Genomic DNA, 24,513 nt, shown 5'->3' with positions numbered 1-24,513 from the left:
AGACAACACTTTCTTGCTCTCCTCCCAAAAAAGCAAAATAAAGTGTGGGTGAAACTATTTGTTCTAACATATGAACACCTCTTATAGATCAATAAGGAAAAAATGAACTGCCCCATAGATAAACAGGCAGACCCCAGGATCTAAGCGTCAGATTTCTGTCCTAACGCCTGGCTTCAAAACAGCAGAGCAATCCTCCTTTAAGAAAACTGAAGGCTTAGTCAATGAGGGTATCAGCTGTGATCAGGATGGACCAAAGACTAGATACCCTGCCCCCTTTTTCTGCGAATCATTAAATCTCCTATATTCTCATGAGACCCTACAAAAGAGAGAAGACCTCTAATAACTAAGGCTGAATTTCCTAAGTAGGTTAGGAGCTTGCCAATTCAATTTATTTTGATTTGAATAAAAGAAACAAAAGGACCATTTCTCATGCAACACATTTTGTGATATAAAACCTCTGTCTCCTTAGATATACTTTTTGACCCAGAATCTCAATTTTGAAATTTGTCTTACAGAGGTAAAGATATCTGTTCAAAGATGTTTATTGCAGTTTTTTGTTTGTTTTTAGTGACAAAAACCTGGAAATAACCTGAAACCGCTGGTTGGTTCATGGTATATCCATGCTATGGAATAGTATACAACTATTAAAAAGAAGGCTATCTTGGCCTGGGTCCCCCAGAAAACATAATATCATATGTTCCTACTTTTATGGGGATTGCTATCCCAAGGAAGCAGGAATGAGGGGAATGAAAAATGAGACAGGAGGATGAATCAAATATGAGCCTGCATTACTGAAATTAGTAACTCAGATAATACCGCTTAGTAATAAGCTAACTAATGTTTCAATCTTGAATTTTTCAAGAGACTGTAGGAATGACTACATCTCTGGGGAGTCCATCTTGGGAGAAGAAGGAAGAAAAATCTATCCAGTAGCGCCCAAATCCCACCATGAAAAGTTAATGTGTGGGGGCCCTGAGCAGGGCCCGAGGGTTTCATGCCCCAGTGGCATCAAGGAAGCCTGGTGCGGGAGGTAAGAGCAGGTGCTGGCTGGCTAGATCCAAACGAAGTCAGAGTTGGTCACTGATGTGGTAGCTGGAACAGATCATATTGTCAAGGGTCAGATGAGGCCAAAAAGACCCAAGGTGGGTACAAAGGAGGTATCTGATACAATAATGATACCTACCACTGGCATGGGAGTGAGAAAGCAGCTGATAAGAACATAAATGGGTACCACCTTTCTGGAGTCTTTAAAAACTGACTTCCCAGCCCAGCGGCCAGGCGCGGTGGCTCACGCCTGTAATCGTAGCACTCTGGGAGGCCGAGGCAGGAGGATTGCTCAAGGTCAGGAGTTCAAGACCAGCCTGAGCAAGAGTGAGACCCTGTCTCTACTAGAAATAGAAAGAAATTAGCTGGACAACTAAAATATATAGAAATAATTAGCCGGGCATGGTGGCACATGCCTGTAGTCCCAGCTACTCAGTAAGCTGAGGCAGAAGGATTGCTTGAGCCCTGGAGTTTAAGGTTGCTGTGAGCTAGCGTGATGCCACGGCACTCTAGCCCGGGCAACAGAGCGAGACTCCGTCACAAAAAAAAAAACACACAACAAAAAACTGACTTCCCTTAGACCCAGCAATTCTACTGTCAGATTTATTCTGAATAAATAATTAGACAACTGCATAAAAATACACAGAGAACATTCTATATAACTGCCAGCAACAGGAAAGAACCTGTAAGTCCAACAATTAGAGATTGATTTAAAATTATGAGATAGTTCAATTGATACTGATAGGAATGGTCACAGAACACAGTTAAATGGTAAAAACAATAAAGAATGAACGGTATGATTCCATTTTTGTAAAAAGCATAATGACAAATACTTACCTGGATATATATTTTCACGTAAATTCTAGAAGCCTATTTGCTAAAATACTAACAATTTTTTCTAGGTAACTTTATCTTTTCTTCCTTTTTCATATATGTTATATCTTTTTACAATGATCATGAAAATATGCAATTTAAACAAATTTTGTTTTAAAAAACTATGATTAAGATAGAAAAAGAACTCTGACACTTTAGGTATCTGAACAATTTGAGACTTAAAAATATAAATGACTGATAACTATTATAAATTAAAAGGAATCATTCTTCCATTCATTCAGTATTAATAAATACATGAATAGCTCCTAAAAACCAGGTGCCATACCAGGTCCTGGAGACAGAAGAAGAAAAATAAAATAAAATAGAATAGTTAGAAATCGTGTTTAGTATTATGAAGAAAAAAAACAAGGGACTGAGATAGTTCCTCCGGATTCCTACTACAGAATAACATTCAAATTCTTACCTGTCACCTATCCAACTGGTCCTCCCACTGCTTCCTTATGTAAACCCTGTGCTCCAGTCAATCTGGACTTCAGGATGTTTCCCATACATAGGCAGACATATCCTGCCTCCTACTTCTGGCCACGCCTAGAATGCTATGCTTAGATTGCAGAAGGGAGAAAAGCCCATGAAGCACCAGTGCCTGGCACACTCATAGTGACCTCTGAGCATGGTGAGTCACGATTTATTTCTTCAGGTACGCTGCCACAACTCCTACCAGGTGCACTGGAGGGAAGTCGGTCTGCCCTCCCCTCTAGCCACATGAGCTGAACAGAAGACCACTGCTGGAGCCCACAGTGACCACACTCTAACTGGACATCTGGGAGGTGAACTGCCTCTGGGAATGCTTGGCTTGAAACTCTGTCCAACAAGGGAGCTGTGAATTTGATAGCAGCCAAAAACCAACACAGGTCCTCCCATCTGAGAAGTCAAACGTACGGGGTAAGGAGAGGCAACTCACATTTCAGGGAACAAGGGAGTTGTAGTTTTGGGTCTCCTTGAGGCTCTACATTTCAGTTGTAGCTCGTTCTGCATTTCTGGGTACTCTTGCAATAAACTCTGAACCAAAGATAAAAATGGGCATGTATTTTTCTTGCAATCCTCAACTCCTGAAGATTCAAGTGCCCTCCCCATTGGTCTCTGAGATATGTGTACAAAGATGTTGGTGGAAGTATTGTTTGTAATAGCATAAGAAAAATGTATCCATTAATAAGGGCTGGTGAAATGATCACATTTCATCATCAATTATAAGATACATCCCAATTTCAGAGACATTAAAATATCAATCAAATGGCCCACAGTGGTTATATGATGTCACTGATTGTTCTAATACATTAAAAAATGTGCATCTTAGACTTGGAGAACTGAGGTATGGTGTCTTCACACAATGGAACACTTGGCAGCGGGGGACAGGTAAATGGCACAATATGGGGCTGTGGGGGGGACATTTCCTTCAGAAACAGGTGGTGGGGGGCTGGGGAGCAGAGCAGTGACTCCACATACCAACCAAACCACACCTCACAGTGCCACAAATGAGGCTGTGTGTCCTGTTACTTGTAACAATCTGTGCTTGAAAAGTAGACAATCTTAAAGTAGGTGGTGAACATACAGGCGTGTATTTCAGTATTTTCACAGCTTTTTTGTATGTCTAAAATATGTTACAATAAATTTTTCTTTGAGTGGGCCTAGCAACCTGTTTACCTCCCCTGTTCTTTGGGAGACCTTGTGTTCAAGTGATAGCTTAAAAATCAATTCTATAAATAAAGGAGTTGAAAGAAATAGTCACTGTCCCTTATCTCCATACACTGATTATTGGAAAAGAAGGAATTTCATCATTCCAGCAACACCAGGCATGGGCATATAGCCAACCAGTAAACACCTAGAGACCCAGATGATTACAGAAACTCTGCTTGCTTGCTTTCTCAATACTAGACTTTGGCTTCACATTAGCCACAGGCTTGTTTAGATTTAAGATTTAAGAAAGGTCAAATTTGCAAAAAAAGGTACGTTTTCATAGTTTCTAAAAAACTTAAAAGAAGTGTGTGTGTGTGTTTGTGGGTGGGACGGATACTTCAGTAGAATTCCCTTAAATGCAGCTCTCCTGGCTATTTTATAAAGTGGGTTGAATTTTCAAGGCTACATGTTTCCTAAAGCCTGGAGTGATATAAAGAGCGCAAGCTTTGGACCCAGACTAAACTGACTCATAATCAAGCCAGCTGTGTGGCACTGGAAAGTCACCTATTGTTTTTAAGATTAGAAATTTTAGACTTAGCAATGTGCATGACACTTCAATGTGCAGGTTTGGGGTTTTTTGTTTGTTTTTCTTGGTCCAGGCCTCGGACTTTGCGCAGTAGCCTATCACCTCTCCTTGCTCCCTTTGGGACACTCACAAACGATCTTCACTGTCTATCTTCGGTTCAACATTTATGTGCTGGTTACAGAGACGACGAAGCCAAGGTCCTCTTCAGTATCTCGCCAACTACCATTACACGTACAGAACCGTTTTCAAGTTTGGTGGAGGAATCGGCAGCGCCAGGCAAGCGGCGCTCTGTGCACAGACGTGGGAATCAGAACTCGGAGCACGGCGACATCTGGCCCAAGGCCACGAGCGCCGCGGGCTCCAGGTACCTCCCGGGTCCGGGCAGACTTCCCGCCTCAGCGGAGTCTGGACTCACCCCGTCCCCTCCCCCGTCGCTTCCCGCCGGGGTGGGGGGAGGATCCCCAGGGAGGCAGCGGCCGCCCGCGTTCTCGCTGCCCAAGGCGGCGGCACTTACCAGCACGAAGTGCACCAGGGCGTCGTAGCAGAGCCAGGCGAGCGCCGCGCGGTCCGCCGCGCCCCGCCCGCGGCCCAGGCGCAGGCCCAGGGCGCAGCCCGCCGCCAGCAGCGCGGCGCACAGCAGCAGCGAGCCGCCCGGCGCGGCCTCCAGCTCCCACGCGGAGCCCATGTCGCCGGGACGGCCGGGCAGCGGAGGAGCGCGGGGACAGAGGGGACGGGGCGGGGAGACGAGGCGGGGCTCTCCGGCAGGGGCGGGCTCCAGGCCGGGCCGCGCCCCAGGGAGGGTTTCCTTCCCGCCTGGCCGCCCTGCCGGCCTGCACAATCCCGAGGGTTTGCTGGGTCTCGGGGGCGGAGGTCAGAGAAGCGGTGCGCGCTCGCAAACTCGCTCAGCCGCCTCGACCAAACCTAGTCCCAAACCAGACCCAAAGGACCGGTAATAGGACCACACTTTTTGATGCAGTTTGATTTTTAGCAAGGCTCAAAACGTGAAGCCACAAATTGGAGCTCAGATGCTGGAAATTTGGCCAATAGATGAGGGAGAATTTTAGGGACAAAAGGTTTTAATTAGGCCCTTCCAAGTCTTGCCAGAGAGGTGGGAACCAAGAGCGTTTCCAGCCACCAACAGGCTTTTTAAAGCCCTTGTGACCGACTCTGACAATGTTGCCATTTCTTAAAAATCCAGAAAAGCAGCAAAAAGTATGGGGGAGAGGAGCTGTAAGTCATATCGGCTTGGCGCTAGATGCTTTTAACTTTTTTTTTTTTAGACAAGAGTCTCGCCTTGTCAGCTAGGCTAGAGTGCAGTGGCATCATCATAGCTCACAGCGAACTCAAAGTCCTGGGCTCAAGGGATCCTCCTGCCTCAACCTCCAGGCGCGTGCCACCGCGCCTGGCTAATTTTTTCTATTTTTGGTATGGATGGGCTCTTGCTCTTGCTCAGGCTCGTCTTGAACTCCTGAACTGAAGCGATCCTCCCAGATCCTCCCAACTCGGCCTCCCAGAGTGCTAGGATTACAGGTGTGAGCCACCACACCCAGCCTAACCTACATTATTTTATTAATTTACAACTCCATAAGGTAGGTGAAATAAACCAGTCACAAAAAGACAAATACTTTATGGTCCCACTTATATGAAGTACCCAAAATAATCAAATTCACGGAAACAAAGCAGAATGGTGGTTACCAGGGGCTGAGGGGAGGGGGAAAAGTGGACTGTTGTTTAATGGGTATAGAGTTTCAGTTTTGCCAGATGAAAAAGTTCTGGAGATTGGTTACCCAACAATGTGAATGTCTTTAACACTACTGAACTGTACATTTAAAAATGGTTAAGATGGTAAAACATATGTGTATTTTACCACAATAAAAAAAATGTTGGCACTGAACACAGTTCAAAAACCTTCTCCCCTATTCACTCCCTATACCATTTTTTATATAGCAGTTAACAGCAAATGAAATTATCTTTTGTTTACACATTTATTGCTAGTCTCTTGCCCTTAGAATGCAGCTCTTAAAGGCCAGGGATTGTGACTAGCTTGTTTACTCCTGTATTCGTGGCATCTATTACAGAATTTGGCGTGTACTAGCTGCTTCATTAAATAACTGCTCACTGAAGGAGTATGGCCAATCCTGCCACCTATGCACTGGATTCTCTCCATAACTTAGAATATTGATGATCACTTATTGTGTATTCAACGTCTTTCTGACTGGATTTCCCCCACCAATCTCCCCATGTATGGTCTTTTTTGTAAACATCCTACCCTCCGCCCTTCAGAAAAAAATAGAAACCTAATGAGTAAACTGATCAGATCCATTGGCTTCATACTGTGCCCCTGTTCCTCAGTCTACTCTCGTTCCTGCCTGTATTACCACAGCGACACAGCTCTCACTAATGTGGCCAGTCACCTCCACATCACTGAACCCAAAGGACAGTTTCTGTCCTTACCTTCCTGGACCTCTCTCAGCAGCATCACTGGGCACTGAAATCTTTTTCCTCAGGTTTTCTGAGCAAACACACAAGGCTTTCTTCTACCTCTGCAGTTATTCTGTTTCCCTTGCAAGCTCACCTTCCACTACGGGCCCACTGAATGCTGCAGCTCCACAGCACTGCCTCAGGCCGTTCTAACTCCAGACCCTCCAGGTAGCCTCGTCCTCACTGCTGCTTTAATAACCAGCAAAACAGGAAGAGAACTCAAATCTTTAGCCTGGTCCTCTCTTCCGGACTCCAGATTAGTATTTCCCACTGCCTTACTTGAGAGTCATTTAGAAGTCGCAACAAAAACTCAGCATCTGAGCTCATCACCTTCCATACTTTATGTCTGCTTCTCTCCCTTTTTCCTGATACTTCCATTCATCAGTTTCTACAATTCAGAAACCTAGAAATCGCTCTTGATACTTCCTTCTCCCCAAACTCTGTCATCTAAGTCATTGCCAACTCCCGTCTGTTTCAGCGGCCAAGCATCTCTCGATTCCATGCACTTCATGGACCAAACTGTTCAGCATCTCTTGTCTCAGTGCTTCACACGATGTGACCAGTGACCTCTACATCACTAAACCCAAAGGCCATTTCCTGGCCTCAGCCTTACCAACTAGTGATCCTTCTTAAGCATAAATCTTTTATCATGCCTCTTGCTTAATGATGATTTTACATTACTCTTAGAATACCTAAATTCTGTGACTTACCAGGCTGTGGGGGCTGGCCCCTATCTTTTTAGCCCCTCCGCTCCCCCTACTAATCCTTCTCCCCACTGTAATCTTTCATCCAGAGCTACCAGCTTTCTTTCACCCCCCTTTGAATGCCCTGTGGTGCTTCCCACAAGGCATTGTGTATACTCTTCCCACTGTAGAAAGCTTCTCCAGTCAATCTGCCCAATCAACTCCTGCTTTTTCACCACAGTCTGCTGTGTAATGTTGGGAAAATTTAACTTCTCTCTGCCTGATGATAGAACCTTCTTCACAGAGTTGAGGGACCTGCGAGTACTTGTAAAGTGCTCCTAACAGTGGCTGGCACTAAGTAAGGGCTCACTGCTAGCCTGAGTATCACCTTAAACTAGCCAATTTCCTCTACTATATGGATCATTGTATACATCTTTTTTCCTAGCATGTCATAACTTTTCACCTTTTATTCCTGTGACTTTTTAAAAAGTATCCTGTGCCCTAGCACAGTGCGTGGCATGGGATAGGGTACTTAATAAGTAGTCAAATGTTTCTAAAGGCTTAGTCAAAAATCTTATAAAAGACTGAAGACATTGAAAGGATACATATGTATAACAGAATCTGAGGAAAACTGGGCTGAAATAAGTATGAAATTTATTCTTATATTTAGGTTTGCAATTTGAAAAGGGTGAATGGCTAAGTACTGGGTCAAAGAGAGCTGAGGCTGTGACTTGCTCATAAATCTAATTACGATGAAGCTGGTAAAATAACTGAAATAATCTCTCCCACATTAATAGAATTAAGGGTCCAGATAATGGAATGTTCCCATTCCCAAGTACCCAGAAACTAGTCACACCACACTCCTTATTGTTGAGGGTCCTTGGAGTGCATCAAGCTGATAGGAACCAGGTCCAGCAACAACTTTATAATCAGGATGGATGAAAAGCATGGGGTATTCGGGTGGAGGAAGGGAGCGGTTAACAAGGGATCAGTCTCTTGTATCTGGAAATAACAGTCTACTCCCAATCAAAATCAGTTAATTTATAATGATGGACATTTAAGAGAGGTGATTTTTGTTTAATAAGAAGAGAGGATTTTGTAGCAACTAAAGGTAGCCAACAAAGAAAAACAAGCTCCCTGGGAATGAGCACCTTATTTGCTTTTCAAACTTTTCTGACTCCTACTGCTGCAGGAATGTTTCCATAAAATGGCCTACCTCAAAAATCTGATTTCATCTTTAAAACGTCATGTAAGATGTGTACCTTACCCTGTAACAGTTTGGCTTGTATTACCACAAAATTGTTTTACTTACCACCTAGTAAAATTGCTGTCCCATGATGTCCTTTGCTTATCACTTCACACATCACTTGGCACAAGGCCAGGTATCTTTGGGTACCAGTTTGAGAAGAGAGTTTGACTCAAGGTGTACAGCAGTTTGTTAGGATAGGGAGGGGATGCTGTAGAAGAAATCCCTTGCAGAGCAGTGCCTTTATAGCATGGTTCAGCTATAGTTCTTCTGCTTTTAATCATTTAATAAACTTGTAACTTTTCTGATGGGGCCAATCTCTCACAATGCTTCAAGAAGTGATTTTGAAACTATGCTACGATTTTCTAGTCTAACTCCAGCTTTCTCCAGAGAACTTAAAAGTCTTCCACTATAAATGTTTGAAAAACACTGCTACAGGGCAGAGTTGAGATTTGGGCAGTCAACATATTTGGTTGTTTCATACAACCCCGTTTTTTAGCCACAGGATAAATTTAAGAAGGTAACTAGTTGCTCCATATTCCCACTTCTATCCTAAGTCCTTTGCAGTAGATGGGGCTCAGTGCTACCTAGAGTTCCCCACAAATGGGTAATTTGGGAATTTTTGTTGTTGTTGTTATTTCAGTATCCACTTTATTTCATTGAGCCAGCATTATTTTTTAAAAAGAGATTTTATATTACTTTCAAGTGGCAAAACTGTGACTACCGGAGTGCAAAGAGCACTTAAATGGGTAAGAGGGAGTAGTTATTAGGACATTGCGTGTAAATGAGCACTTTCTTCAACGTCCTGGGACAGTGCAGTATTTTAGTAGCTTCATTTCCCTTCCATTTCACGTGCCCCATTCATGTCATAGATAGTAAATATGACGGTGAGCGTCAGTCCAATAAGAATCCAAAGGCTCACAAACTCCAAATTTAAAAAGGTATGGCTGTCGTCTTCAGATATTTTCTCTAAGCAAATAAAAGCATTTGGGGGAGACCTTCTAAACGTGGTGTTCTGACACGTGGCACAAGCCTCTGAAAACACCTTTTTCAGTCTCACCTGTTTATAACTTTGCTTTAGGCCTCTCCAACCTTTGAGCTAAAAGATGAACGAAGTGGCAAAGACAGACCCACTTGGAACTGCCTGATACTTCTCAGTTCTTCGGGAAGTGCTTTCTGCGCCGCTCCTCGGGGGGACGCGGTGTTAAATGTGAAATATCACCAAGGGGTTTAAGCACATCGCTCCCTGGTGCCTTGCTCTATGCTTAATTGAACTTGTGCTCTCACTTCAAAGGCATGGCTTTGGAAATGCTGCCACAGAATGCGAAATGCAGCACACGCCACGTCCCACGTTGCAATCTAAATTGTTACTCACGTCAGCCAGGAACGGAAAGGGAGCAGATTTCCACCATGAATCCCGTTCTCAGGGCCCCTTTATTCGTTTATTGTTTGTGTAGAACGAAAAATCATATTACGCTATTCTTTAGTAATTGCCTTTTTTCATTTTGGTTGAATTTGCCTCAGATTACAAGAGGAAATGTCATTCCCTATGAGAAAATTGCCAAATAGTTCCATATTGATCAGGGACAAGTCCAGTATCGATCTCTGAAACTGCTTTGCCTTTTTCTCACTGGGATAGTTCTCTTCGAACAAAACTTCGTAAGCAGGAAGTGGGACAATGTTCAGTCTCAGGGGTCCGCGCGAGTAAGCACGATGCATTTAACAGAGCCTGCCACGGAAGCTCAGACTAAGGGAAAGATTCCCCACCATGTGGTCCGAGGCATTTCCTCATAATGTGCTTCTTTTTAAAAAAAGAAAAAGTCAACTTGGGAGTTGTAACCATGACTAAGAACTCAGTATAAGATAAATCACAGATTCGGCAAGAATATGTCATAAAATCAAAGGTACAGCTGTCAATTTCTGCAGTCATTTGAGAGAATAAAATTGGGCTATGAACTGTACACAAATATTCTACACTTATTGATTATCCAAGGGGTCTTCCTGTACTATAAAGATATAGCCAACACATAAAAATTATAACACTGTCATATCAAAAAATTTCCCTAAGATAAATTTAGCTATATAAACTTGTTTTACATTGAAAGATGTTTTTGGATCTATAGGAGTTTTTATCACCTGAAGAAGCAATTACCCAGAACTGTCTGGTGCCCCCAAGAGGTCACATGACTTATCCATGAAGAAATAGTAAGTTATTGGCAAAGCCACAGTTAGGACTTAGACTGAATTAAGACTCTTAACTTGAAGACTAGGGCTTTGCCCTCTATAAGCTATTTTCTCATATGACAGGTAGATAGATAAGTGAGAAAGAGAGTTTAGGTCTGCCTGATTTTTCCTAAAACTCAGAATGAAGAAAAGGCACATTTTTTTGGTCTTCTCATTCATCTGAAGAAAGCCTAGGACTGTTTACACAACAAATCATGGTAGCGGCTACTGCCTTGTTTGAGTGGAGTTTTCTACAGGAATTGATTTAGGCCAGTAGTTCACAACCACAGTGGTTTTGGCCACTGGGACATTTGGCAATGTCTGGAGACATTTTTGGTTGTCTTGACTGGTGCAGGGAGGAGAGGTGCTATTGACATCTACTAAGTAGAGCCAGGAATGCTGCTACACATCCTACCATGCACAGGACAGACCCCACACCACAAAGAATTACCCAGCCCAAAATGTCAATAGTGCAGGGTTTGAGAAACCCTGACTTAGACCAAAGTTAGTGCAGGGATTTCATGGGCAAAGAAATAGTGGGATTAGGTTGCATTCCCACATCCCTTTTCCCATACACTGTCTCTTGATATGATATATATAGTACTTGAGAATCATTCTATCAGTTTTTCAGCTGTCTAATCAAGTACACTTATATGAAGAGTTCCCTTTAAACTTTGGACAAATGAGTGGTGGGTTGCATAGAGCACTCTTTGGGTTGTATGTCTTAAGATTCACAGCTTAAGATACAGAAATTATACTCCCTTTCCCCAAACAGATTTGATTAAAATTCCCCAGCTAAACTATGGTTAAAAAAATTAACCGTCAAGGTAAGACAAGTGGCATTCATAAATGTCAGCTGCTCTTGTTTAGTTGTTTACCTACAATAATTAAATAACTAATCTACTGAAAAGGTTGACTCTTCTGAAGGAAATGATAGCAAGATTATATGAGTACTGTCACATTTATTTACTTATACACCAACTTCTTTCAAAAATAATTTGAAGTGGCATTATACAAAAGTAAAAATATTTATATACTCAAAAGTTTGGCTGCTCCTTTGTTCTCTTAATTAATCCAAGATTTCATTTAGAGCCATAACCTCTATCTAACAGGTTAAAACTTTCAGGTTTACTTCAATTGCTACAGTTACATATTTTCAAGAGTTAGGCAGGTCCTAAATAAAGTTCGAGTTTTTGTTTGTTTCATGAAAGTCATAATCACATCATCTCAAATAAACGGCCTTTTTCTGAGTTATATTACTTAAATCTGAGACACATAGGGAGGTGCCATGTGACGATGGAGGCAGAGTCTGGAGTGATGAGCTGCAAGCCGAGGAACGACAAGGACTGCCAGCAACCACCAGAAGCTAGAAAGAGGCAAGGAAGGATCCTCCCCACCAAAGCCTTCAGGAGAGTCTGGCCCAGCCATCACCTTGATGTCAGAATTCTGGCCTCCAGAACTGTATGAAAATAAATTTCTGTTGTCTGAAACCACCTGGTTTGTGGTACTTTGTCACGGCAGCTTAGGAAATTCATAGATTTTGGTACTTCTTATTTGCCACAAAATACTCTCAAATCTAGCATTGTTATTGGTCATCCTGGTTTGTTAACAGTGCGAAAGAGATATTAAAATATAGTAAAAGAGTGATTCTTGAGTCACTTCCATTGTGGTTGATTTTCAAAAAATAATTCCAAATTTAAATTTAACCATACAGAAAACAAAGCTGAGTAATTAAGTTATTTTCAGAAATAAGTCTTTCAATGTTTTACTGTATTTGATAGCAGCTTTTTTTTATTGGTTACAAAACCTAAGCCCATATACAAAATTAGGAACACATTTAGATGCCTCTTTTGAAAGAACGTTTTAGTCTTTTTTAACTGAGTTTAAAAAAAATAAAAACAATGCAATTTTTAAACACTGTTTCGAAAACTTAAAAGTGCAGCAATATACTTAGTTTCCTTTATCTATGAAATGGTGCAATTCCAATTCAAAACTGGTAAGGTCACAACAAACTGAATCAAGCAAATGCACACAGATGTCTGCACTACTTGATGCTAATGTTCACTTGTATGTTAGTTTGCACTGTAAAACACAAGAGGAAATAGGAATCGTCACAGTAGAGGCCCAATTTTAATCTTAATGTGTGTAAATTTTAAAAGGTAACTGTCAGTTAAGTATGGAGAATCCAGAAGAAACTAAACTAGAAGGGGTACAATTCACAATATCAAGAAGATTTGGACTTTAAGGGTTTCATCGAAGTTTGTGACCTTAATTAGCTTTGACTTTGTTATTCCTACTTTTAGTGAACACCACACAGTTTCAAAAATTTAGACTATATTGTCTGAACAGGATGCAGTTACCATATGAAGCTTGAACTCAAAATTTGGATAAAGAAAAAAAGGCACAATGAACTTCAACTCAATTTTATGTGCACAAGAGTTGAAAAATCTGAGCCACCTTAAAGAGAAATTGATTCTAAAATTTATAAAACCTATAAATAATCAGAGGCCAAACTGCTATATTAAAACAGATTCTCTAGCAAGTAAAAATCTTGCAGTTTAAACATACGCTTGTATCCACTTTAGATACAAGACAAAACTCACTCTTTAAAGTGGCTCCACCTTGGCAGATACAAATATTTGTAATGAATGTACACCTGCTATGTGTTGTTTATCAGTGAAAACACCCCAGCTGATTCACAAAGGTCTGATGGCATCTGTCTCATCTTCATCACAGTAAATACACCCCTCATCGGATAACTAAGTTAGTTTAGATTTTCTACCCCTTCACATCAATGCACTGGGAAATTACACCCAGTAAACAAGAGCAACAAAACCATTTCTGTGACGGCACAAATTATTTAGTTGAAAAATTTTCAAATCCGTATTCTTTCAATAATAACTGGGTCAGACAATTTACCAAAAGCAATGACTTTACATAGTAAGACCAGATTTTGCAGAATTACTTAAAAATCACTGCAAATCAGGTTTATGTTAAATAACTGCAGATAACTTCTCTACACAGATCCCTGTCTGAATCTTTTAATATGTGAAGATGCTGTTAGAGTAGGATCTGAATTAACTTTCCCAATACTCAAAAGAATGAAGTCTTATGACACTGCTAAATAGTTGCTGGTTTGTTGCCAACCACATTATCAAAAGCACTGGTTACTAAGTAAAAAATATTTTAAGACTAAATTACAGTAAACATGAAAGCTCCACAGTTTAAACCCAATATAAATCAACCATATCCAATTATCAAATTAAAACAAAAAAATTTAACTCCTGAAAGCTGAAAGCAAGATTTTTTTTTTAAAACATTACCAATGGGTATTTTAGACCTTTGCAGTTTTTTTTTTTTTCCTTTATAGTCAGGGACTCTTGCTTTCAACTTAAACAGAAGTTCAAGTCCGTAACAGGTTGCAGCTCAGGTAAAATACCATGCACAGCATTTGATTACTTCAAAACAGCAGGAACACACAGGCTGAAGTGAGTGGTCAAATAGGACTTGCTGTTCTCAAAAATCAGGTATAATGGCAAAAGCATTACCATCCATATCTAAAGTTCTCCCTCCAACCCTGGCTTCTGAGGCAGATAATAAACACATCAATTACTGGTAGATGAAGTACAGTTTTTTAAAACTTATCTGTTTAATCAATAACCAAGTTTCTTAAGTTATGTTTTTTGTGTCAGTTCCACCAATGAAAATCATTTGGCTTGTACTTTAAAATCTATTCTTCCACATATAGAATATGAAAATATGTTTGTGGAGGACAATGATGGAGGCTCAGATCGCACTGCACCTCTTTAGTCTTCCAACGTGTATATGCATCACACCAAAGTGTCTTGATCCACAGCGCACCATTTTCCAAAGGAGTATCAGTGGGCAGCTGACATGCCACCACTATGGAATATTCTAAACTGGAGACTGCAGTTGTCAGCCTGTGGCACCAGGGAACAGGGAAAAATAGGGTAGTTGAGATTGTTAAGGAGAATTCTAAAACAGTTTAGGAAATCATGCATATGCATTTACAGTCCATGTGATAGTGACTTTTGGCAACTGCAAAGTGACTGAGACATGGCTTGCTTTAGAAGCATCAAAACGAAGAGGCATGTGTGTTTTGGAGCCTTTTGTTGCTGTTGTTCTTATCATTTGGTAGCCATCTGGTGGTGCTTCATATTGATGTGGGAAAGATGCTGCACTCAACTGAACTTAAAAATTAAATTCTTTTGTTTGAAGGTTGGCTGTTGGGTCAAAATTGTAAGTACCTCCTTGTGTTGCTTCAGGAATGAGGCTGGGATCTTCATCGATCTATAAAAAGAAAAAAAACCCCTATTATGTTATGATACTATACATTATGGTGTAAGCTGAACTGATCTTTTACCTCTTAGGAGAGAATTCTGTATGAATGTTTTAATTGCCCAAAAATAACTGGGTCAATCAGTAGTAATTTTATTAAGAAATTTAACAATTTAAAATTGAACACACATTTAAAAACTGCCTCTTTCTTAAGTCTTTGTATCTGTAGATTTATTTAATGTATCCGAATATGTATCATTTACATAATTACTATTTCTCCTCAGTTAATAGATTACAAATGAAACAAGAACTGTTTCACAATTTTACCTTATAATGAAGTGTCAAAGTATTTAAGAGAAGTGACTGATGGAGTATCTAACAGAAATATGATATAAACTTAAATCATATTAATGATAAAAGGAAAACTCTCAATTAATCTACCTTATGTATGGGTTTTAATTTACATGCAGACACACCATATTTTTATACTTACATCATCACCAGAGAAATACTGATCTATGATTTCAAATGCTAATTTATATATGTCTTCATTTTCATGTTGCTGCAAAACTTCAATTTTCTCCAAACCTGATAAAAATAAGGTAACCAAAATAACTAAATAATTGATAAGGAGATACTAGTGAAAACTGTGCTCATTTTAATCATGGAGAAATCCTAAGGAACTCAGGACACCCTGGTCCCTCACCTAAAATGACAATGGGACCAGAATCTCACTAATTTTTTCTTCCTTAGAAGTCCTTGAGGAGTCCTGGTCTCTGAGGCAGGCAGTCTTAAAAAACACCTAAACACTCCACTTGACAGATGAGGAAGCTGTGGCACAGACATGTAAAGGGATTTATTTTAAGTTCCAGGGCAAATTAGTGACAGTACTGAACCGGGATCTCCCCAGATTGTTTTAACAGAATCATGCTATCTAATGTAGTGACTTTTATCTTTCTCTTTGTTTTCCAAATGTTATTACTTTTATATAACTATAAAAATAAGTTTTTAGAAACTTAATGACTAACTAGTATTAACAGAAGATAAAGCTTTAAATTTTGAAGACCTTTCTTTAAAAAAAGTGAATAGGGGTCTTATGTCCTACAGCCACAATAAACCTGGGGAAATAATTTTTCAGAACAGTAATCACAGAATGCCTTCATTTATATTTCCAATATATTTAACTCCATGCATCATATGCACATTTATAAATTTCAAACCTTAACAATATTCTTCCTTGAAATGTCTTTTTGACATTATTTTCAAAGAGTTGCATTTTTCCTTTATATAGTAATGACCAAACCAGAAAAATGGGAAAATAGGTGTCAAAGATAATGCATGTAAAAAAATTATAAAATTATAAAATACTAAGTAAATATGTACCCTAATTATTACTTCCATAGACAGAAGCAACTATACTGATAAAAAGCTGAAGAGTAACAGTTCTCTAAGTTGCTCAAACTTATAAGGCTAAGTTATAAACTTAACTACAATGCTAAAATTTAATTATCTTAAAAAGTAAAACACTGTAAAACCAGAATGAGCAGAGAATTCATAGTAAGAATATATGGATTCTAATTTTGCTTCTATCACTACCTACTTCTATGAACTTGGACAAGAATCCTTAAAATCTTTGGGATAATTTCTTCTTGTTATTAAGAAATCCTTCTAGTATGAGTATGCTACGATGCTATCACATTTGTTTTCTCTTAAAAAATAAACCAAGTAGACTATTCATACGAAGCAGTCAATAAAATATAAAAAATAAAACATGATATTATGGCAAACTAATTTAAAGTTTGGACATGTTAGTACATATTGAATAGATGCCTTTTAAAACAGAATTTTAGGCTAGGTGTGGTAGCTTAGGCCTGTAATCCTAGCACTTTGGGAGGCCTAGGCAGGCAGATCATTCAAGCCCAGGAGTTTGAGACCAGTCTGGGCAACATAATGAGATCCCTCTCTCTACAAAAAATTAAAGAAAAGAATTTAAAAATTAGCTGGGCATGGTGGCACCTGCCTATAGATGGGAGGCTGAGGCAGGAGGATGGCTTGAGCCCAGAAGTTCAAGGTTGCAGTGGGCTATGATCATGCCACTGCATACCAGCCTGGGCAACAGGGCAAGACCCTGTCTCAAAAAATAAACAAATAAAAAAATAAAAAGAATTTAAAAATATATGTTTCATATGTCATTATCAGAGAAATGATTATACAGTATTTCAAATCATAGTTCTTTTTCATTAAAATTTCAAAGTAACTTCAGTAGTAACTTCAGCATGCATTTGTGGCAGTCCTAAGAACCAATACAACTGATAGGACTGAAACAAAATTATCTAGATGACTCAGAAATCATTAACCTTTTTCAACAATATGAAATAGTATTTCCCAAAGTGGGGTCCACAGAATCAAATAACAGGTACAACCTAAAAAAAAGGGTTTCACTGTCAAGGAGTCTGAGAAATGCTGGATTAAACAAAGATTTTAAGTTTTAAATGTATCTATGGTAATGGTTCTATAGGCTTTCAATTTGCTCTCATGCATCATGACTTCAAGAGAGGTATTAGGTTTCCTAAGAAGCATCATCAATCTCTAGGAAGGTTACAGAGTGACTTTCACAACCAGTTTTTGCCAAGTATGGACTGTCTTCTGGAAATTCCTCTTAGAATGCTCATGTAGCAAAAAAAGAACAGCAACATATTATAATCATTTAACAACATATCCTAATAATTTTCTTTCTAATAATTGACTTTAAAGAACTAATGTTTCAGAATTCCAGGGGCTCAACCTCTTTTCTCCAATCAATCCACTCTTACCTCCACATTCCTCTATTATTTCAGCTATTGTGCTTGCTTCCTCACCAGCCATTATCAGAATGTTTTTTAGACCATCTAGAACCACCTGAACCACTTGAGAATCTTTTACTGACAGTAAATTACAGAACGGTGGTATTACATTCTGTTGTACAAGGTACTCAACCTAGAAAACAAAAGAGAAGAAATATTTTTATTTACATAATTATCTTTTCCCTAGCTGGGCACTGTGGCTCATGCCTATAGTCCCAGCTACTCAGCAAGCCTGAGACAGGAGGATTGCTTGAGCCCAGGAGTTTGTTCCAGGCTGTAGCACATTATGATTGTGCCTGTGAATAGCCACGGCAATTCAGCCCAGACAACATAGTGAAACCCTGTCTCTTAAAAAAAAAACAAATAGAATAATAATTATCTTTTCCCCAAAAAGAACACAGTACAAAGCTTAAAAACAATCAGCAATTACTAAACATAAGAGAGTAACGTACTTTTCCAATAATAACAACCATGTCAGTTAACAGTTTTTTCAAACTCACCTGATCTTTTCTGCCACTTATCGTTAAGTTGCTGATTGCCCAAGCAGCTTCTTTTTGTGTTCCAAAGTCTCCCTAAAGGTTAAAAATGAAATCGTAAATTCTTTATCCAAAAAGTCTTGGTTATAACAGATTAATAGACATGATGAATTTATAACATGACTGACCTTAGCAAGTTGATGAATAATCATAGGGATTAATCCAGCATCTATTACAGCTTGAACTTGTTGCTGGTTGCCTGCTGTTATGTTGGAAAGGAACCACACTGCTTCCTATAATTAAACAAAATATGAGGTACCTTTATTTGAAAAATTATGTCTTTAATGCTTTTAAATTTTAAGCATATTTTATATATACAATAATGAAATCACCTGAGTTTTGTTAAAGAGATTACATCTAAAAAGTGATTAGGTCATATAAAATCTCTCATTTAAACAAGTTATAAGGAAACTTCCATTCATAATATTTGGGCCCGATTAACCTGACACTTATCCATTCAAAAATATATTAATATAAGCCTACTATAAACTAGGATTTATTCTAGGCAATAGCAATACAGAAGCGAACAAAACAGACAAAAATCTTTATTCATGGAACTTATATTTCTGTATATTAGCTCCCTCTAAAAGTCAGGTAGAAATAAATATATGACTGAATTTCTGAAAACTTTGGTAAAACTACTTCAAATAAAGTTGAATTGTTTTATTTTAAAAGCATTTACTCACAAGATACAGTCATTCAAGTATTCCATAGCAATAAAGCATCTAACTAGTCTAGGATGGGTCTTTATAAATATTATTCTAATCTTAAAGGATTTATCAGTCGTAAACAAACAAGTTTAGTGACCTGTTTACAAGCTAGTGTCAAATGTGTATCTTCCTCCTTCACAACTGAAAGAGTTACATACTGTAAATTTATTTTGCCATTCAACTGTGGTAACATATTAATGAATGGTGAATCTTTGTTTATAGTATATGGGTGTTCATTAAACTATTCCTGCAAAATTTTTGTAGGTTTAAAATTTTTCAAACTAAAATGTTGAGGGAAAAAAACCAAGTTGGTCACTTCTACTTCCAGGGTCCCATGATGAATCTCAAAATGCAAATAACAAATTCACAAAGCAAAAAATTTTTGAAGCAACTAACTACTTGGTGAAGTTGAGAAGGTATCTATAATGTATCAACTTTTCCTCTCCCCATGAAACTTTCACTTAAGAGCATAGTGCATTACAGGCTGGAACCTCTCTCTACACACTTCTGTCCAGCTGCCTCACTTCTCAGCTGTTTCCAATTATGGAACTCATTCAGCTACAGAAATCACCTATATTACTGAAATTTCTACAGTAAAAGTAACTGGCTCAGAGTCTCGAAGTCTCTGGCTTTTTTCTCTTCACTGGAACAAATGTGCCTATAAAATGTGATTTCTGACAACATACTTTTCTGTAATAATCCAATAGTCAAATGATACTCAAGCAACCACATAAAGTTATGACATAGAAGAAGAAATGATCATTTCTGCTGGATTTGGGGGATGATGGCATTTTAGGCAGATAAAACTGCATTAACTGCCGAGCAAGGTGGCTCATGCCTATAATCCCAGAACTTTGGGAAGCAGAGGCGGGAGGATCCCTTGAGCTCAGGAGTTGGGAGACCAGCAAGAGAGAGACTCCGTCTCTACTAAAAATAGAAAAAAATCAGCCAGGTGTGGTGGTGCATGCCTGTAGTCCCAGCTACTTGAGAGGCTGAGACAGGAGGATCCCTTGAGCCCAGGAGTTTGAGGATGCAGTGAGCTATGATGACGCCACTGCACTCGCCAGGGCAACAAAGTGAGACTGCCTCCGAAACAAAACAGAAACAAAAAACTGCATTAAACTCAATGCAAATTAAAACCACAGTGAGACACCACTTCACATCTACTACGATGTTTACAATAATAATTTTTTAAAAATGGAAAATAAGTGTTAGCAAGAATGTGGAGAAATCAGAACCCTCATACATTGCTGGTGGGACTGTAAAATAGTACAACTGCTATGGAAAACAGTTTGGTGGGTCCTCAAAAAGCTAAACATAGAATGACCATACAAGTAACAGCAATGCTACTTCCACTTGTATACCCAAAGAAATTGAAAGCAGGAACTCAAACAGATATTTGTATGTCAATGTTTATTGCATCATTATCCATAATAACCAAAAAGTAGAAACCACCCAAGAGTCCATCAACAAGTGAGTAGATAAACAAATTGTGGTATATACATACAATGGAATATTTATTCAGCCATAAAAAGAATGAAGTTCTGATACATGCCTCAAAATGGATGAACCTTGAAAACATGCTACGTGAAATAAGCCAGAAATAAAAAGACAAGTACTTATGTACATATTACATAATTAATAATAAATTTTCCTATCGAATTTAAAATCTTTAAAAGAGCAATTTTTTATGATCCTTGATTTAGTCACTTCATCTTTAGGTCCAATCTAATTTTGTAGGGAGATTAAATTAAATTATGACCTGTTTCTTTAAAAAAGATATCAGCCATCCAAGTGGCAGATTTTGTATGCACTTTCACCTAATGGCTACCAATTTAATGGTTGTTGCTATAGCTCAGTCTATTTAAATAAAAACACAGGTCGTCTAAAAATATTCTGTGATGTTCAGGACAGCACTTAAAGGAAGCAATTAAAAGGTGACACAAAACAATCACAGAGGTGATTTAAAATAATCCTCATCCTCACTGCAGTGGTTTGGAAGAAAATCACAAATAAGCAGGAATAGAAACAAGGGGACAGTTAAAATTGAGACAAAGAAAGAGAAAGAACGAACTATGACGAGGACATTATCTGTCTTACCTTATTTATCTTCTCTTTTGGGTGTGATAAGAGATTTGGGAAGTGTGACAGGACATCACAATTGAGAACAACCTGGGTCTGCTCATCGGTGCCAGTCACTATGTTGCCAACTGCTCTGAGTGCTGCTGTCTAGGGTGGGGATAAAATGTTTTCTATTAAGTTTATTTGCTTATGATCAAACTGATTCTATATTTTTCATGATCCTGAGAAAATATAAAAATGCAAGGAGTGAATGATTAACACTTATTTTATCCTTACACAAAGCATTAAGCAGACGGAAAGCAATTCTGAATTTTAAACAATAGTCTCCTGTGAAAAACTGGAACTTTATGGAAAAACTGTTGGAAAAAAGATTCAAAAAATAAAAGGAAATTAAAATAAAAAACATAAAGTCCCATTTTTTAACTATTTTAATCCATTACTAAATTGGCACCATAGAAATATTTTAATAAAGGCCTGGAATGGGCGCACATTTCCATCTAGAAAGTCACCTTGGTAGAAGTAGGATGAACAGATCTATTGGCTACCTTCGCCTAATTAGAGTGGGGAAAGAGAAAGCAGGAGTACAGTCAGAAGAGGCTATTGCAATTATCTGGGGGAAAGAAAATGGTCTTAAACTAAATCAGTGGCTCTAGATAGATAAGGAGAGATGGATTTGAAAGCTATATAAGAAGAATTGAAAAGATTTTGTAATGAAATGGGAATTGAAAGGCGGAATCAAGGTTTCTGGCTTCAACCACGTTGTCCACTGAAACAGGATAAGGAAGAAAAGCAGGTTTGTGGGAGAAGATGATTGTTTCTTTTTTTTTTTTTTTCTGGTTGAAATGACAATGGAATGCTTGAAGGAGTTCTTAGAGGGTATGTCTAAAGGGTCAAGAACGTCTGTCTACATGGGTCTGACATTCAGCAAAGAATCTGGGTGAGATACAGATTTGGAAATCAATAAAATTAGGCTCAGGAGACTAGCAGGAGAAATATGGAGGATAAGCACTTATAGACAGAATTGAAGCCTGGTTGTACAAGTTAATTTGTTATAGCAAACACAATTCTATACAAATAAGAAAAATTTAAAAATACTTACTTGAACTTTTACTTCCTGGTGGCTCAGAAGGGGCACAAGAAATGGCACAACCCCTGAATCAATAACCATCTGTATCTGCTCGTTACCTCCATCTGTCAAGTAGGACAGAGCCCAAACAGTGTCTACAAGAATCTATAGGAAATAAAAAATAACCAATGTACATATTTGTTTGAATGCTTACCTCAGGAGTGGTGACAGAAAAAGTAACCAAAGTTTATGTTTGAGCTTAGTGGCAAAGACATCTGCTTACCTGAATAATCTATTTACTAGCAGGTACCTTATCTTTCTCTCAATGCATTCTCAGATCACTCTTCACAAAAATGAGACACTGAATTCTGGGACAACTTCTATCCCAATTTTTCCATTTATGTTTCAGACAGGTAATTTTAAAACAGGCAAAAAAGTAATTCACCCTGTCCTCACAAATTAGGTACCTAAAAATCACATGGAAACACTATTTAAAGAATAAGGCCACCATACCATGTTGCTTCAAGTCTAAAAGAGACGAAAAAGATCATCTGTCTACTCCACTGGTTTTCAAAAATACTTAGCAATACAATTTTTCAGACTATTAAAGTAAGCAGATAAAAGAAATGATTTGGGCCGGGCGCGGTGGCTCACGCCTGTAATCCTAGCACTCTGCGGATTGTTTGAGCTCAGGAGTTCGAGATCAGCCTGAGGAAGAGCGAGACCCCCGTCTCTACTAAAAATAGAAAGAAATTAGCCAAACAACTAAAAATATACAGAAAAAATTAGCCGGGCATGGTGGCGCATGCCTGTAGTCCCAGCTACTCAGGAGGCTGAGGCAGGAGGATTGCTTGAGCCCAACAGTTTGAGATTGCTGTGAGCTAGGCTGATGTCACGACACTCTAGCCTGGGTAACAGAGCCAGACTCTGTCTCCAAAAAAAAAAAACAAACAAATGATTTGGCACTTTAACTTCATTTGAGGAAAAAAATTATTTGCAAATCCTTTGAAACATGTTCCCAATTGAAAAGCATGGAGTTTAATAAACCATGCCCTATGCCATACTAATTTTGTAAATACATAAAGGAAAACAGGCATAGAGATTTGGTGATTCATTCAAAGTCAAAGAGCTTGTATGTGGCTTTCCTTGGTGTCATCACAGAGGAAATTTCATGTGGTATCTAGAGATGTGTCCTATTAGGTTATCCAAATTATAGATATATCTTATTGCCCTATAACAATAGCGGGTACCTGAATTCATATATCCTTCAAAAAAGCATATAGATGAATAAGAAGAGCAAATAAAATGACATATAACCCACACCTTCGGCATTACTAGGAGTCAGAGAACACTAAAAACGTCCAATTGCCTATAAGGAGAGAAAAAATTCAATTACAGCTTCTGTCTGGATCTCTTGCCCAAAGACTGTGTGAAAGAGACTTCAGAGAAGAGAAGAGTGGTGTCTACTTTAGTGGAACAGAGACCACTCTGAACAGAGACCACTCTTTGAACCTTTACAGAAAAGTTTACTGATCCCTTAACTAGAGCATGTACTTTATTCACTTAAGAGATGACTGGGAAAACTTGAGCAAAAGGAGTAATAATGAGCATTTGATATATTTCATTGTAGATAAAGAACTAAGACAAATGTGGGGATAAAGAGAAGAGTAACTTGTAAATGTCACATGTTCTGGGAAAACAGAAATATTCCAACTTCAAAAATTGGAGGACAGAAGCTGTGCCTGAGAGCTGAGCCCATCTACCACCCACCAAGGCAGTGAAGAGGCCTCCCTGCTGGAGGTGTCTAGAAATGCCATGTGTGGAAACACAGCCTGGCTACTACCCAGTACGGTAATAAGAGGTAACAAGATTTACACAGAAATCAGTCTCACAGCATAACACCCCAAATGTGCAGGCTACAACTGAAAATAACTCATCATACCAAGAACCAGGAAAATCTCAACTCAAAAGAGAAAAGACAGTGAACAGATGCAACACTGAGATGACACAGATGCTGGAATTATCTGACAAGGACTTGACAAAGATTTTAAAGTACTATCATACAAATGCCTCAGTGAACAATTATGAACACATTTGAAACAAATTAAAAATAAATAGGAAGTTTCAGCAGGAAAAAAATACATGACAGCGGGGGGCGGGGGGAATCAATGAACCGTAAGAAAGATCAATAGAAATCATCCAATCT

At 38.9% G+C, this 24,513-nt stretch overlaps 2 protein-coding genes across 2 annotated transcripts in view; both read right to left on the bottom strand.

The window, feature by feature from the left end:
• The window catches only part of EBPL (emopamil binding protein-like), a 25,817-nt gene extending 20,959 nt beyond the window's left edge, over positions 1 to 4,858 (bottom strand). The window contains exon 1 of the mRNA XM_012648958.1: positions 4,653 to 4,858. Within this exon, the coding sequence (XP_012504412.1) occupies positions 4,653 to 4,823 (171 nt within the window). The 5' untranslated portion in view covers positions 4,824 to 4,858. The remainder of the gene's footprint in view (positions 1 to 4,652) is intronic.
• Positions 4,859 to 12,520: 7,662 nt separating this feature from the next.
• Positions 12,521 to 24,513, bottom strand: part of KPNA3 (karyopherin alpha 3 (importin alpha 4)) — an 84,363-nt gene continuing 72,370 nt past the window's right edge. The window contains exons 11-17 of the mRNA XM_012648948.1: positions 22,341 to 22,472; positions 21,260 to 21,388; positions 18,578 to 18,682; positions 18,414 to 18,485; positions 17,884 to 18,046; positions 15,564 to 15,658; positions 12,521 to 15,082 (exon numbers count right to left, since the gene is read on the bottom strand). Coding sequence (XP_012504402.1) covers positions 14,984 to 15,082; positions 15,564 to 15,658; positions 17,884 to 18,046; positions 18,414 to 18,485; positions 18,578 to 18,682; positions 21,260 to 21,388; positions 22,341 to 22,472 — 795 coding nt within the window. The 3' untranslated portion in view covers positions 12,521 to 14,983. The remainder of the gene's footprint in view (positions 15,083 to 15,563; positions 15,659 to 17,883; positions 18,047 to 18,413; positions 18,486 to 18,577; positions 18,683 to 21,259; positions 21,389 to 22,340; positions 22,473 to 24,513) is intronic.

Source organism: Propithecus coquereli, unplaced genomic scaffold (genome assembly GCF_000956105.1).
Source record: "Propithecus coquereli isolate 6110/MARCELLA unplaced genomic scaffold, Pcoq_1.0 Scaffold11, whole genome shotgun sequence".
Taxonomy (NCBI): Eukaryota; Metazoa; Chordata; class Mammalia; order Primates; family Indriidae; genus Propithecus; species Propithecus coquereli.
This window is presented reverse-complemented; position numbering and strand designations above follow the sequence as displayed.